Below are 15,062 nucleotides of genomic sequence, written 5' to 3'. Positions count from 1 at the left end.
TAGCCTAAATAATTTTAAAAAACTATGTAAAGATCTTGTTACAAAACTATACAAATTTATTCCTCGGCTGAACTTGATACTCAAAAATGAAATATAGATTATGTGAGTACAGTAGTAAAATCATCTCATGGAAACAGATGGAATTTTGTTTAGTACGCAAGGCTACGAAAACAGAAGCTTGAAGTATCATACAAGAATGGCATGTGACATTCCAACACACAACGTGGGTCCCACAGTTGTAAACGTGGATAATGAGTGACAGCCCAAGAAACAAAAACAAATTGAGCGGAAATATCAATTGGAGTGGCAGTGATAACAAACGGCCGAAACAGGTGGTAATAGAGATAAGGAAGTGGGTGCATGCGGCCCATTCTTAAAAAATGGGTCACGTGCGACGGACATGAATCGTTTTTGGCTCGCAGCCAAAGTGGCACAAGAAGAAGAAAGAGAAAGATTGCAGAGATGGAGAGATAAAAGAGGAAGGAGTTGGTCTTGTATTGACGCGCAAAGGTATAGTAGAGTAATCTGAATCCCTAGAGATCAGTGAGACGCATTAAATCAACTAAGCCTAGAAGTTTTTCCATGTTCCGCATACAGTGGGTGCGTATAGTTGAGTTTCCACGCTTTTCCCAGCGTACCTCGTGGTGTGAATAATAAATTTATATGTTGAACCGAACACTCAGAAATCGCACCAGACTTAGATCGGTTTTGAATAGTATATTATGTATTTGCGGTTTAATATAGCTTTATTCAAAGACGCTGTAAAGTAATACTTTATTTCTTCAACTCAGTAAATGAATACTGAGAAAACACTAGAGAAACAAAATCAAAATTGAGCATTTTTATAGATGCTTAATGTCTTACTTCTATAAACTACATTTATATAATACACTATATTGTTCAGAAATTGATCAAAGTTTAATATATCCATACAGATTTATTTATAAATGTAGATTACATTGGAAGAATTGGGAGAAAAACAACAGGCGAACCCCAAGACTATTTTTCCCTCGAATATTCCTAAATGAGGATTATTGGCAGTCCTACAAAGTACTAAAAAAGGTTTTGTATAAAAAATTGACAACACAACCCATGAATTTCTAGTCAAAGACCAAGAAGATAAAGAAGAAGTTAAAGAGATTTTATAATTATATCATTTTAATATGTCTACCTAAGCATATTGCGGACTTTAATGTACTACTTCTAATCATGAAAATAAGTTGACTTTAATGGAAAATGCAATTTTAGTGTAGGAAAAACAACTTACAATAATAATGATTGTCTGATAGAAGCAGTCACGGTCCATTACCTGAAACACAGAAATCTGATAAGAAAATGGTAAATTCAAACAAATAAATGGAAATCTATCAACCTCAATTAGAGGAATATTTCAGCTGAGTCACAAATGTGACGCGACGCCACATAACGATTTGATTTGAATATTCACATTGAGACGAAGCTAATATGATCAAACAATTAATCATTGTCAAACTGGATTAAGATTTCAGAATTAAGAAAATGAATTATAAATAATAAAAGAGAAGTCATAATAACGGGTGGAGTGGAATGAGGATATTGAAAATGGTAGGCCTACGCCAGGCACCTTACTATTCAAGAAAATGTCCCAAGGACAGCATTTTTGCGAGGAATTCGACCATAGCAGTATATGGTGTACGTGCCCGTCATTTCTAATCGCAGCGTCTGGTTATTGCAGGAGTTCCAATTGGATTTCGCGCGAGAAATCAATTTGTCCACTGGTCAGCGTGAGAGCGAGAGAGAGAGCCAAGGGCGTGCTAATAGACACTCCACAGAAAGTTCCTGAGAATTTCCGGCCAAAGAAATCGAAGAACTTGCCTAACTTTAGTGATGAAGTGGTGGCCGTTAATGAGATTTGCCTTTTGCTGGGTGATAGACATTCTGGACTTCAACTCCACATCCAATTATTTCCTTTGATGAACATCCCCTATAACTGAGCTCACAATCCGAAAATAATTTAAATTGGTTTCAGAAATGGAACTATTTAAGAATTGGTTTTTTACCTGTTGGACTTTTAAAAGAGGTGGATTATTTAAAAGTTAGGTACTGTGAAGAAAAGTGAAGTTAAGTACACATCATGACTAAAATAACGAGATAGTTGTTAAATGATGTATATTATTTTCCTTCATCCATTGAAAATTAAGAACAGTGTTATTATACAACAAATTTAAATACTTTTTGTGTAGTTGAGAAGTTGATATTGTGGTAATTATTCATATTGAATGAAAAAGACTAAGAAATTGTCAAAAAACAACTGATTTATTGATAATTAGAAAGACCGGTTTCGGTTATTACACTATTGTCAATCTCTGATAAACTAAAACTAAATACAAGAGCAGCAGAATTTATACTAGTAGGCGAGTACTGCTATTGGTCGAGGGCATGAACGCCTGCCATTGGCCTAGCTAGACAGTCTCCTCCCACTCAACGGGGTGACAAAATGGTGGCTTAAGCAACAGAATCGCTATGATAATAAAATTTACTTTCAGTACAAAACAAAAACCAAGAAAACAAGTGTGAAAGATAATAAAACAAATATGTAAATGGAAAAACTATTGACTAATGTATGCTTACAATTTTATGATAAAACTAAATTAGTAGTGTTGTATTGGTTGAAATGAATCTGGTCATTTAAACTATACTGGGAATTTTCCTTAATTACTCTTGTTAATAAATATATAAATATAATATCTAAAGCCTCTAGAATATTCAAAGATCTGCCTTTGTTATTAACATGCAGAAACTCAACATTCTCCTTAACTGTGAATTTGTGATTATTTGTTATCAAATGTTCTGCAATGTTAGATTCCCCATTTTGTTTCTTCCAATCTCTGATGTGTTCTTTAATTCTACTTTTGAAACTTCTACCAGTCTGACCCACATAACAAGCATTACAATCATCACATTTAAGTTTGTACACCCCGCTTTTATCCCAAATATCAATTTTGTCTTTACTCCAGCTAAATAGACTATTTAAAATCGGTTTGGTCTTGAAAGCAACATGAAATCCACATTGCCCTCGACCAATAGCAGTACTCGCCTACTAGTATAAATTCTGCTGCTCTAGTATTTAGTTTTAGTTTATCAGAGATTGACAATGGTGTAATAACCGAAACCGGTCTTTCTAATTATCAATAAATCAGTGGTTTTTTGACAATTTCTTAGTCTTTTTCATTCAAAATTTAAATACCCTGTAATCGTTTTCGACTGTATTGATAAATGTAATCCGCAATTGAAAGTTGAAATTCAGATGATTATTGCAGGATTACAGCTAAAACATTAACACTGGTCTCCAGAAACTGTACAAATCGACTTTCCTAGTAAACATGAAAAAGTGTTCTAATAAACTACTGCCACATTCATTTTACATTGACATATAACATATATCCTTTGTCCACTATATCAGTTCATCAGGATTGAAAAGTAAGATAATCCAGCAGATTTGAAATGCTTTCACACAAGGATACATGGACTAGGCTAATTGAAAAAAGAGAATCAACAAAGAACCATGTAACCAGATAAAATTGTTTCAATTCATTTAAAAAAAATGTATTTCTTATTTTTAGTACTCGTGGCTGGAGCTCAAGGCTTCTTTTTCCAGTCACGCCAAGAACTATTGTAATTTAATGATTATTTTGTTTGTAAAAATATTTCTTGTATTTGGCAATAAATTCATTATTCATTCAATTCAAGCTTGCTGAATGAACTCTGAATGCAGAAACATTCAGGACAGGTAACAGAAACATGAGAGAAATTGTTTCGGCTTTTATAGAATTTATTGTATATCAAATAATATAATGGGAGAGCTAGTGGAGCAGAATTATAAAAGCTAGCGAGTTCAATATCGATGGAGGGGTGAATCTGAGTGCTAAAACAGTAGCCAACATGAATGGTTGTCAGAGACAATCACTTTCTGTTTGCGTTTTTCTGTCGATAAAAGAAAACAAATACAGTATTATTACCGATAACGCTCTATCAATTTTTTCATGAAAATGTGTCCCGAAGCTTCACAATCGAAAAAACAGACAGTTAGCTACCTTGAACAATTTTATCGAGCGAATGAATGCGCCAGACAATGTGACAATCTGTATCGATCTGTGCAGTCGAGTGAATGGGAGAACGGTTGGAGACCATTTGTTCGAAGCGCATCGTTGATAAAATAGAGGAAAAGGCGAGAGGTTTCAGAGATCATGGAGCTGTGAATAGAGCGCTTCACAAATTGAGTGCAGTGACAAAATTATAATCATAGCAATGCTCAGCAATGTGGCTGCCTATCTACACTATTGTGTAAATGCTATTGAATTGAATTCTATAGGTGACGGGTGATGAAAATCATTCAAGGTTTGAAGTCTAGACATCACCAATATAATCAAGTCGGTATTCTCAAGGATACAAACGAGTAGTCATTATTTGAAAATAGAGAAAAGTAGAGAAATGGAGGGTTTTCCTTGAAACAAGTATCATTATTTTTCTAGAAGGTAGAGCGTTCTTGGATCTAAACTCTACAATAATGAATCATTCCTCTTAAATTACAAATCATCTTCTTAAATTCTGATCCAAGTCTATGAACATTGTCTCTCATTCTCTAATGACATGTATTTATACTATGTATACTACTAAAATGCCTAGTTTCACCAAGCTCGGTCAAGACATTTTAACATGGTCAAGCCGTGTACTCTTTACAAGTGTGCACTGTAAATCGATAGTACCTAACTATCACTATAGAGATCGTATTAAGTAGGTTCTAGTGCACTCGTTCAAAACCGTAGGCTACCATGTTCAAATGTATTGACCGAGCTTGGTGAAACCGGGCTCAAGTGCTAAATATTCGGTCATAATAGTCCTCAAAATGCTTCATTTGTAATAATAAAGAATGCGTTAAACTGAGAATAAACTACAATACTTTTAATAACCAATACAAAAATTCGTCTGGTGCTTTGAAAACGATTACTCACTATAATAAGAAGAACTGTTTTTACATAGGAAAAAACAACTCAAGGGTATTTCCGTTTAAGATGATATATTTCTGTACTATTTGGAAGAATATAGCTCAAAAAACCATCCCAATATTTCAGTAATGGGAATCATAAAAGATAATGTAGGTGTGAATCAAGTTGGCAAAGTTCGACTAAAGGTTACAGGTAAGTTATGAGAAGGGTGAAGTGAAACTTGTTCGGTCTATTTATCATCATTAAGGTGTGAGGGGCGAGTTGTGTGGGTTGGGTAGGGGGGAGGGGGATTTTGGGTTGGCTAGTCACGCTCGGGGGTTACGCTTTGGCCTCCAGAGAATGTCTCATGCGGAAATGTAACCTAATCTACGTACTGAGTACGTAGTTGCAAACATGGTGCCTCAACCCTAAGGCACTTTGGCACGCTCAAGAAGCAATGTTTATTCAAACAAGTCAAAAAACTTCAGTCAGTCGACTTCGAAAAGACAAGAGTAGAGATACACATTTATAATCTGAGATGTGATATATTTTACAAAATATTTAAAACCTGATATAAATTTTGAGTATGATGATAGTGTTTTAATAAACTGGCAGATGTATTATAAACAAAAACTGATACAAGTACCAAAAAAGTACCTGATCAAAAAAGAAAAAACGAAAATCTTTATTTGCCCCAAAAAACATAATTACAATGACAAAAATGGTTATAAAAGAAAAAAGTAAAATACAATATAACATTGAAAAAGAAAAAATACCATTAAATAGAATTATACATAACTATATTGAAAACGGGAATTCCCTGCAAGGTTCGAGGAGCCTGAGCGCAGAGGCCGAGTGTTCAATGCTTAACAGTACAAGAAAATAATTGGAATATTATTAATTTGAAAAATTGGGATATTATTAAGAAATAGGGAAGAGAAAAAGTGAGTGAGGAAGGGAAGAGAAAGAGCAGAGACAAACGAGAAAGTAAAGAATAGTTGAGTTTGGGGTTTTCCCAATTTATAAACGTTTTTGAATTACAACAAATTTTTCAAAGTGGTTTGAGTATGTTCCACCCCAAATTTTTATTTATCATTTATCACTGATAATTTATCATTTTCGCTGACATGGAAAACAATACAAGCGTTGCAATGATGCAATATCATAAGTTTCTCTGCAGATATCTGATTCAAAAAGTACGCTAATAAATTTTGGTTCATAGCTCAGTTCAAGGTCAACTGAATTTGCACAAGAATATTCTGGAATGGAGTGTTTACATCACTCTAACCTAGAAAGATTTGGTCGATCATGCTTCCCAAACATTTTAGATCGCAAAAACATTTAGTATATAAGATAAGTTGAAACCCCTTATTGCTCTACACCACATAAGTCAAAATACGATCGTAATGATTGATGGAAATCTGTGGTTTATAAGATAGAAGAATCTTGCAATCTTGAACAATATTAGTTACTCATTGTATTTGCGAAGGGAATTGAATGAGCCTCTAAGATTTAAAACTGGTTCAAGGATAAAAATAATACTGGAGCAGGCAGGAATAAAATAATTTTAAACGATCATAATGTAGTACCAGAACTGGCTGACATACATTTGCTGTGAAAATTCAACGATGATGATGAAAAAATACTGGATTCCTTCAAACTGGAATAACTAATCCTCCTCATAACCAACTCTGAACTCCGATATCTTCAAAATCATTAATCCTCCAAGACCTGAGTGAACGGCTACTAAGAAAACACAACAAAATGAGGACCAACTAGAAAAACATTATTCTTCGTGAATTCAAAGGGGTAGCTTTTCCAGGATAGGGGATGATATTCTATTGTCCGCCTTGAAATATGCATTATGCCGCTCCCAGAACTCAGTGACGTCTCTTCTTTGTTCCGAACAAAGAACGAGGGTGACACAACAGAGGATGATGGTTAATAAATTATTCGGCACAAAGTGCATTGCTTATGATAGTTTCTTCACACGTTGGGAACATCATCACAAGAAATTAGTTACTCTTGAATACGAGAATCCCGTCAATTCAGATTATAAAAATTGCTGTTTATTAAGGAATCTTTCAATGCTAATTCAGGGATCATACACATTCTATATAGATATATGAACATGAGTTCACGTACATGAATCTTCACACAAACACACGAATGTGCAAAAAGCCACAGGGTATTAACACTTGGAACGCGTTTGTACAGAAGCTAAGTTTACATAGACGGTAAACTCCTAATTGTGGAGCTGGACGGCAAAAAGCTTCGTCCTGTACTACAGACGCAAGTTCCCCTTATTATCCTCCGGCTATCCACTTTTCATGCGATCGTCCATCCTTCTCCAGCAGAAAGCTTACCCTTAGCTCATCCACCCACCCTTAACACCTCCGGCCCTGCTAAAAGTAAGGCGGTGCACTCTTGGTCTGTGTCAACTTTTATCTTAATTTTCAAGAGAAAATTACATGCATCATTCAGAATGTGCGAGTGCGAGGGTCACGTGACATGGAAACTCCATTTTATTTTCTGAAAGTGGGTAATTAGATTTCGTCGCAGAGTGGGGTTAGAGTTACAGCTCGAGTTTCAGACATTGTGTATGAATACGAATGGGACAGAGATATTGTGATATGTGGTTATAGAGCTCTATTTAACAAAGTTTCGACTATAAACAAAGAAAATAGATGTTTTGTAGAAAGTTCTTTGATAATAGTTCTATAGTTAATAATATATTTTACAATTCACGAAAAAACACTCAACTGGATTAGTATACTCGTAATCCAATCAACTAGACTAGGCTACATTAATTATTACAAGATGCTTTCCTAGAATTTCACTAATTCGTGATTCTAGAAAAAACCAAGATTCTAAATTTCCTCAAGTGAAATAATCGTATCAATTATTCAATTGATTTCAAATAACACTATCAAATTATAGATTAAATATTCTCTATAATAGACATAGCCTACATTATGAAACATCTCCCTATAATTGATAATCGTATCAATTCGTATTCAATTGATTTCAAATAACAGTAACAAATGATAAATTGAATTTACTCTATAACTGACATACATTTATCTTATGATTCATCTGCTAACAAACAGTTTCTCTGACATTTATTAGTTCAATCACGTGCATAGTCAACTTGGGGAAGAATAAAATGTATTATTTACTTTTTGCATCAAATATAGGCGTAGTGAATTCAAATACTCAATTTCGAACGAGATTGTACCAAAAATATTATCTACATTTTCAATCACGTGATATTTGCATGCTCAACTTGAAGAAAAACAAGTGTGGATGCATCATTTGCAACAAATAGGTGGACTATATCCATTCAATAAGTTATTTCATGTTAATTAATTATTTCTCCGTGATTCATTCACTCACTGCTCTGCAAAAACAGATCACGTGCCCCCACATATGGCATCCAACTTATGGCACATTTGGGTTCTGAGGATGATGAGAGGATGACAGTGTCATCAATCACTCGGTTTGACAAGCAAAGGCAGCCAATGTCAGCAATGACTGCAATTTGCCGCCACCTGGAATGCAATGCAATGCAATATCCATTAACAGCCGCATTCTCCATTCGCCAACTACTCACTCGATCCTCGAGGTGTGGGGCTCCGAGGTGTGATTGCTATACAGTACTATACTGCAGTAGCCTACTAACTCAGGAATGTTCCCGATTTCCACCTCAGTAATCAATGTATCACTCGTACAACAGTTCAAGACTGAGTTCAATAAGGAAATTATTGAAGCATTGTGAAGCATTGCTTCTGAAAATTAGGAAAAAAGTGGGGCGAAATGGGAAGGAATAAGGAATGTGAAGCTTCGTACAGACTTACAGTATTCTTTCTACTTCATTGTCATCAGGTTTGCCGATTGAGCGCCATGAACACGCGCATTTAATTTTTCATCAGGTGATACCATGCTTATTATATCTGTACCTTACTGTTTCTGAACAAATACAGATATAATTAGCTGAAGAGAAGTGAAATACTTGTGGCGCTCAAGTCTGTACGCAGCTTGAGAAAAATGTGAGTAGAGAATCGGCAAACCTGACAATGAAGTAGAAAGAAAACTGTAGGTCTATTCCGAAAACTATAAGGAGTAAACTATCTCGAGTAAGGAGTAAGTATCCCGCATTACAGTTCAAATTATAAGGAATTGTAATATGTATAATTATTACTGTATGGAGGTTCAGGCGCATCATAACTATCAAGTTACTGATAGAAATTTTTAGATACTCGTACGTATTTAATGTAAAACAACATTTTGAAACTTTTTACTTGAGTAGCCTACGCAAAATAGGACTACACTATTTTATTATGTGACAAGATAAATTTGATAGTCCAAGTAGATTTGATAGTCTAACAGAGAACTTGATAGACGAAGCTTTATTATTTATTTTTACAAAAAGCACATCATTAAAATGCAAGGTGAGTACATTCATTCATGTCTTTCTTTCCGTCTTTGATATATTTGAAAATTGGATGGAAGCATTCAACGAACGGAAGAATTCGCAATAATCAGCACTTATCAAGTAAAGTAGGAACTTATCCAGCGAAGTAATCAGGGAATGGATCCAGAATGGACGTCAATATCCATACAAGCCTGGATAATGGTAATGATAACAATGACTGTACCCTATCAGTATCACAGGACCTTTCAGTGGATGAGCGTTGTAACATTCATTCCGTACACAGTTGACAGAGCTCACTCGCAAACTGAACAATGACTTTTATCTAATATTAACGATAAATTCATGCATTTTGTATCCACAAAAAACGTACCTGACATCATTGACTTGTACCAATATTGCAAACGTTTCCGATAAATGTGTCGACCTGTATTTGCCTATAGCACGTGACCGAAATGTAATTGAACCGCATAAAATTTCCATGGAAACGGCTTTGCTTCAACATAGGAACTCCCTACCCCTCCCACAAATGTGCATCAGACCATGTGTAACCTCCTGGCAACGAATGTGTGTGTAAATGTGTAATGGACAATGAATATTTTATATCTAGCCAAGCGGAGGCCTTATGGAACAATGCATTCCTGATTTCCCTACAAAAAGTACAGAAACGAGAGTGGTTTTTATTGTTGCAATTGAGACGAAAATCAAATACATACATGGATGATAATGTACAGGTTAGAAGATTGAGGTATCAGATTTTTTGCGTAATAGATTTTTCTCAACCATTGTTGGAAATCAGATTCATCTCTATTTTCATTTCAATTGATAATCATCAACATATTTTGTAAATAGATGTTTAGGATTATATAGTTTGAACGCTTTTTACATGAAACCAATTATTCAAACGGCTAATGGAGAGGCGACAGGTAATGTAGAGACACCAAGTTACAGGTGGTCAATACAGTACTTAATTTTGGAAAACGCTTTAAATCAAGTTACAGATGGAAAGGACAGAGTAAGCTATCATAAGCTGATTGATGAAGAAGTGTAAGCTATTATAGGATATGATAAGAAAAGGGTAAGGTATCTACTTAGTCTCTCTTAATAATAAAAATATCCATTGCTTGAAGATTCCAACTAAAATGCTCATTGTTGACATTGCTGATAAGTGAGACCAAGGAGTTGCAGCTAGATGAAAATTACCTATATATTTTTTGTGATTCATTATTAAGTAGAAATAGAATAGTAGATGTATGGCTTACATCAATGTATAGATATTAAGAGATTTCATAAATCGTGTGATCATTATTCAAAATAAATTACTTAATAGAGCATTAGTCTTTCTGGATTGCTGAACAGTAGACTAAATTATGTCGAATGAAGTACTGCATGAAAAATGAGATGTATACAAAAGAAACGTTTTGTTCAGTGGAATTCAAACTTTTAAATGTAACGTTCCAAAGTTTTCGAATAACTTTAAGAGAATGCGGTGGGCAAGTAAACTATGAATGAATCCATTAATAACAGAGAAATGCTTGAAGGTGTACTCATAAGAAAATTTGAGTTACATTCCAGTTTTGAGAAATAAAGGTAGAACGGGATATGACTGTTCCAGTTATTGCTCTGAACCGAATAAGAACTATTAAAATAAGAAAAATGATGAATGATGAATTGTTAATGGGGAGAGACGACCAAGTTTAAAATGAATATTGTAAAGTTTCCATTCGGCTCGCAACTGTTTGCAATTATTACCGTTTGAACCACATGCTACGAATGATTTAGGAAACTTGAAACAAGTTATCAAGATGGAAGTTCAACAACTTTCATTCTACAATATTGACAGTATTACTGTGCACAGATCTATAGTGCCCTCAGTAGAAAACCGTTGACCAATTTTAATAGAAATGTAGTCTCAGGAAGGGAGAATTCTAAGACCATTTTCTTATGAGTTTCTGAGCCACAGAGTTTGACGGAGGTTGATGAACATTGATAAAAATCACTCAGTGTTCCCTTATTAGTCATTGAATATTATTTACAAAAACTTTAGAAAATATATAAAATCATACAATCTTGAATCGTGTAATTGCAATCTATCCACAAAGTAAAGTATTCATAGCATCAAGAAATCATTCAAAAAAGTTTGCCTACATTTTCTAATGATATGTTTATTACATAATTCTACAACTATTATACAAAAATATACATAATGAGTCAAGTGATAATTCATAAAACCTTATAAGGACTTGATCTCCAATGAATGGAGTCTCCTCTTCTACTGAGAACTGAAATCACTTGGTGCTTCAACAATTATCACCAATACAAGAGTAATGGAAGGGGGAGGAGAGTTGAATTAAAGCCTACGCTTCCTATTGGTCGATTCATCCGGATAATATCATCTTCCGTATCTTTCATTGTATTACCATTTATTTTTCATTTCTTACATGTTCATTTTGTTGGTAAATAGTAGTGGAGACTGATTTGGGCGTAATGCCTGTAGTCTTCCTTGACATTGTAAATAAATAAATAAATAATAGCTCATCGCTCCTGATAGGTCGACCAAATCCAATCCTATTCAAGCAATAAATTCTACGAAATGTTGTACTTGTAAATTTGAGATATTTCTATACAACATTCTAGTGTTCCATTAAAGCTACTATTAATTGTTTTGGTAAAATAAAACTTATTTCCTTTGTTACTCAAGGTTTGCAGTAATAATATAATGATAGAAAAATTCTATTGATTTGGTTTGAAAACTTGTGGATCTGGTATTGAGAATAATTTAGTTATAATTGATAGAAAAAATGAAAGATATAAGAAAAAATTATTAGCTAGAATAGGAAAGTTAGTTAGGATAATAATTAAAAAATTTCATTACTTTACAATCATACTTTCTGTAGTCGAAGATGGTGGATATCCATATGAAAGCTAAAAACATCGAACAACAGAATGTAGTTTGAATGAAGCTTTATGATTGGCCGTTAATTGTTGGCCAATGATAGTTGAGCTGTTAAAACACGTCCACAGTATTCCAATTGTGAAGAAGACCTTGGTAACTAACAAAAACAAATGGAAAAATAGTAAAAATGAGAGAATATGCTATTTAAAAATCGCGAAAATACAAAGACTATAAAACAAATTCAACAGAGTTATTCCATTCTCACTTTGGTTGTTTCAGTTCTTCTTCATTTGATTTTTGAGTTCTTCTTCATTTGTTGTTCAACGGCTCTCATTACCGTATTTGGAATACTATAAACGTGTCTTGTATCGACAAATGATGACAACTAACAACCATAATATGGCTTCATCCACACTATCTGCTGCTCTATGCATTTAGTTCACTAGAAACTTTATACCATTAGTTCTGTGAACAGTAGACCTCATGCAGTTTTCTCATCCACAAGTTAAATATTGAAACCTTACCTTATAGAAATAGACAAAACTCTGTGTAACGCATGCAATGAATAATCCACTTGTCAGCTGATTGATTATGAATAATTCTATAGTCTGATTAATCCTATCTTCAAAGTAGATGATTATATTGATATCAGAGTATGGAGGAATTATTTTCTATTCATATTATCCTTAAAAGAACTAAAAAACTTAAAAATGCAAAATTTAAAAAAACCTTGTGTATACATCGACGCGCAGTTGAAAAAGAATATTCCTGCCAAATCTCATCGAATTCTATCAAAGTGTGATTTTGCTCACTACGTTCGGTCAATAACAACAGAAACTAGAATCACAAACTTTTTTCAATAAATCATCGGCTTTGAAAACATCAAGTCGGCCTCATTCAATTACTATCAGACGTCTGAAACAAAGATATGATATGTAGGAGAAGACATGAAGAGGCAGCAGATACGATGCGAAAGTAGATTCTGAAGAACCTGCTCAGGGAATAAGAGGCAACCAGAAAATACGCCATCTCAATTTCCGCACACATGCAAATCTTTTGTTTCAGCTCCAATACAAATATGTAGTGATAAAATTCCATTCAAAAAAGATCAGCACCCTGGTAGAGTTGAAGGGGAATGCAATTTTGTGCCTGTCACTACTGTCATGCAACGCAGGAACTGTATTATTGTGTATTTGATACGTGACAGTAATACTCAGAAGGAATAGGTGATTCGGCTCCACCCATCACGATACGTCTCTCACTAACTTTGTGTGCAGGTCTCAGGTGCTTCCCTATATACTCATGTATACTCATATAATATATATACATATATTGTCTGCGCTTACTCTCGCGAGAACGCACTGGCACTGATCTTTGAGCAGATATGTTTTCCTCACCAAGTCCTGAGGAAAACAGGGCGGGGAAAATTTTGTATTCCTCTCACCTCTGCTTCCAGAAACTCTCCGCTACCTACGCCGGTATATTTGCCATAGAGAAAGCTATAGAAGTGAGAAGACCGATAAAGCAACTAAGGTGTATTAGACGGAGAAACGTAGAGGAGTAACAGTGATAGAAAGAGAGAGGAGTATGGAGAGAGAGGAAAACTGAGCGACAAAGAGCGACGATGAGTTGAATTCTGTTTTAAAAATATATATTCATGAATACACGCAAAAAGCGTGAAGTGAAAATGACTTTCTTCTGCTCGTTCTGCATACAAAAGTAGCCTCTTGAGAAGTTTTCAGAAATGTGAAAATCTCTCTAGACTCGATTCCGACCTTGAATTTCCTGCTGTAAGTTTCACCTAAGCAATTTGATGTAATTCTATTTTATTTCAAAATAAAATGGAAGTTTTTGAGCATAATGAGTTTTAATTATTCATGATCAGTTTTTTTTCAGATTAACTAGCTGTTACCATGTTCAAGTAGGTTATTAACCCTGTAATCCTTATGTAATGAGATAGGATTTGAGGTGATAAATTTATCACAGAATAAGTTATGGGTAGAATTATTTTTAAAATAATGCTTAAATCACAATAAGAGAGATATGTTGGATCATGAACCAGAACTCATAATGGAATCAATATTAATGTAATCCATGGTTAACACAAGAACAAGAGGTTTATCTGAAACTTGTGCCAGATTAAAGCTTCTTACATACATAAATAAACGCTTTCAAGCTTCGGTGCAAATCAATAATACAGCCACAGTTCAACATTCAACACTAACTAATGCATGAGTTCAACAGTCATTCCAACTTGATGGGAGTTTTCTTCGTCTCTAAACTTTAACGGTTTCTTGAAAACCACAAATTCCTTTTCAGGATCGATTCTAATATCATGGATATGTCTTACGATTCAACTTTGTTGATAAATTATATTATATCTATTAAACTATCAAAAAATATTGAGTAACTGTAATATTAGACCTATTACTAGAAGATTCCATAATTTTTGTTATCTATTTCTTGAAGATCGACTACATAATTAAGCAACAAGTAAACGATTAATTACTGAGCCAAAGGTCCCACATACTATCAAGAAAATTAAATTGGGCTGTGCCTCCTCCTGCAATAATTTTAAAGGAATGTGTATAATTGGATATAAATACATGAAATCAGAATTATTGGATAGGTTAGGAAGATGAGAAGTTAGGAGGGATGATGAAATCAGAAAACGAGTTGGTCAAACACCTTAAATGGTGAAAAATTCTCTTGCTCCTACCTCAGAACTAGAAGTCAAGTCAATACGGACATGATCATCAACCAATTCCCA

General features: G+C 34.3%; 1 protein-coding gene across 2 annotated transcripts in view; it reads right to left on the bottom strand.

Annotated features, from left to right (window-relative positions):
- Nucleotides 1–15,062, bottom strand: part of LOC111048409 (alpha-1,3-mannosyl-glycoprotein 4-beta-N-acetylglucosaminyltransferase B) — a 248,108-nt gene that overhangs the window by 126,554 nt on the left and 106,492 nt on the right. The window contains exon 1 of one of the 2 annotated variants that reach the window (XM_039431139.1): nt 8,361–8,415. The exons of the other annotated variant lie outside the window; for it this stretch is intronic. Within the exon in view, the coding sequence (XP_039287073.1) occupies nt 8,361–8,400 (40 nt within the window). The 5' untranslated portion in view covers nt 8,401–8,415. Of the gene's footprint in view, nt 1–8,360; nt 8,416–15,062 lie in introns of those variants that run through there. 2 annotated transcript variants of the gene reach the window in all.

This window comes from Nilaparvata lugens, chromosome 6, assembly GCF_014356525.2.
Source record: "Nilaparvata lugens isolate BPH chromosome 6, ASM1435652v1, whole genome shotgun sequence".
Lineage (NCBI taxonomy): Eukaryota > Metazoa > Arthropoda > Insecta > Hemiptera > Delphacidae > Nilaparvata > Nilaparvata lugens.
This window is presented reverse-complemented; position numbering and strand designations above follow the sequence as displayed.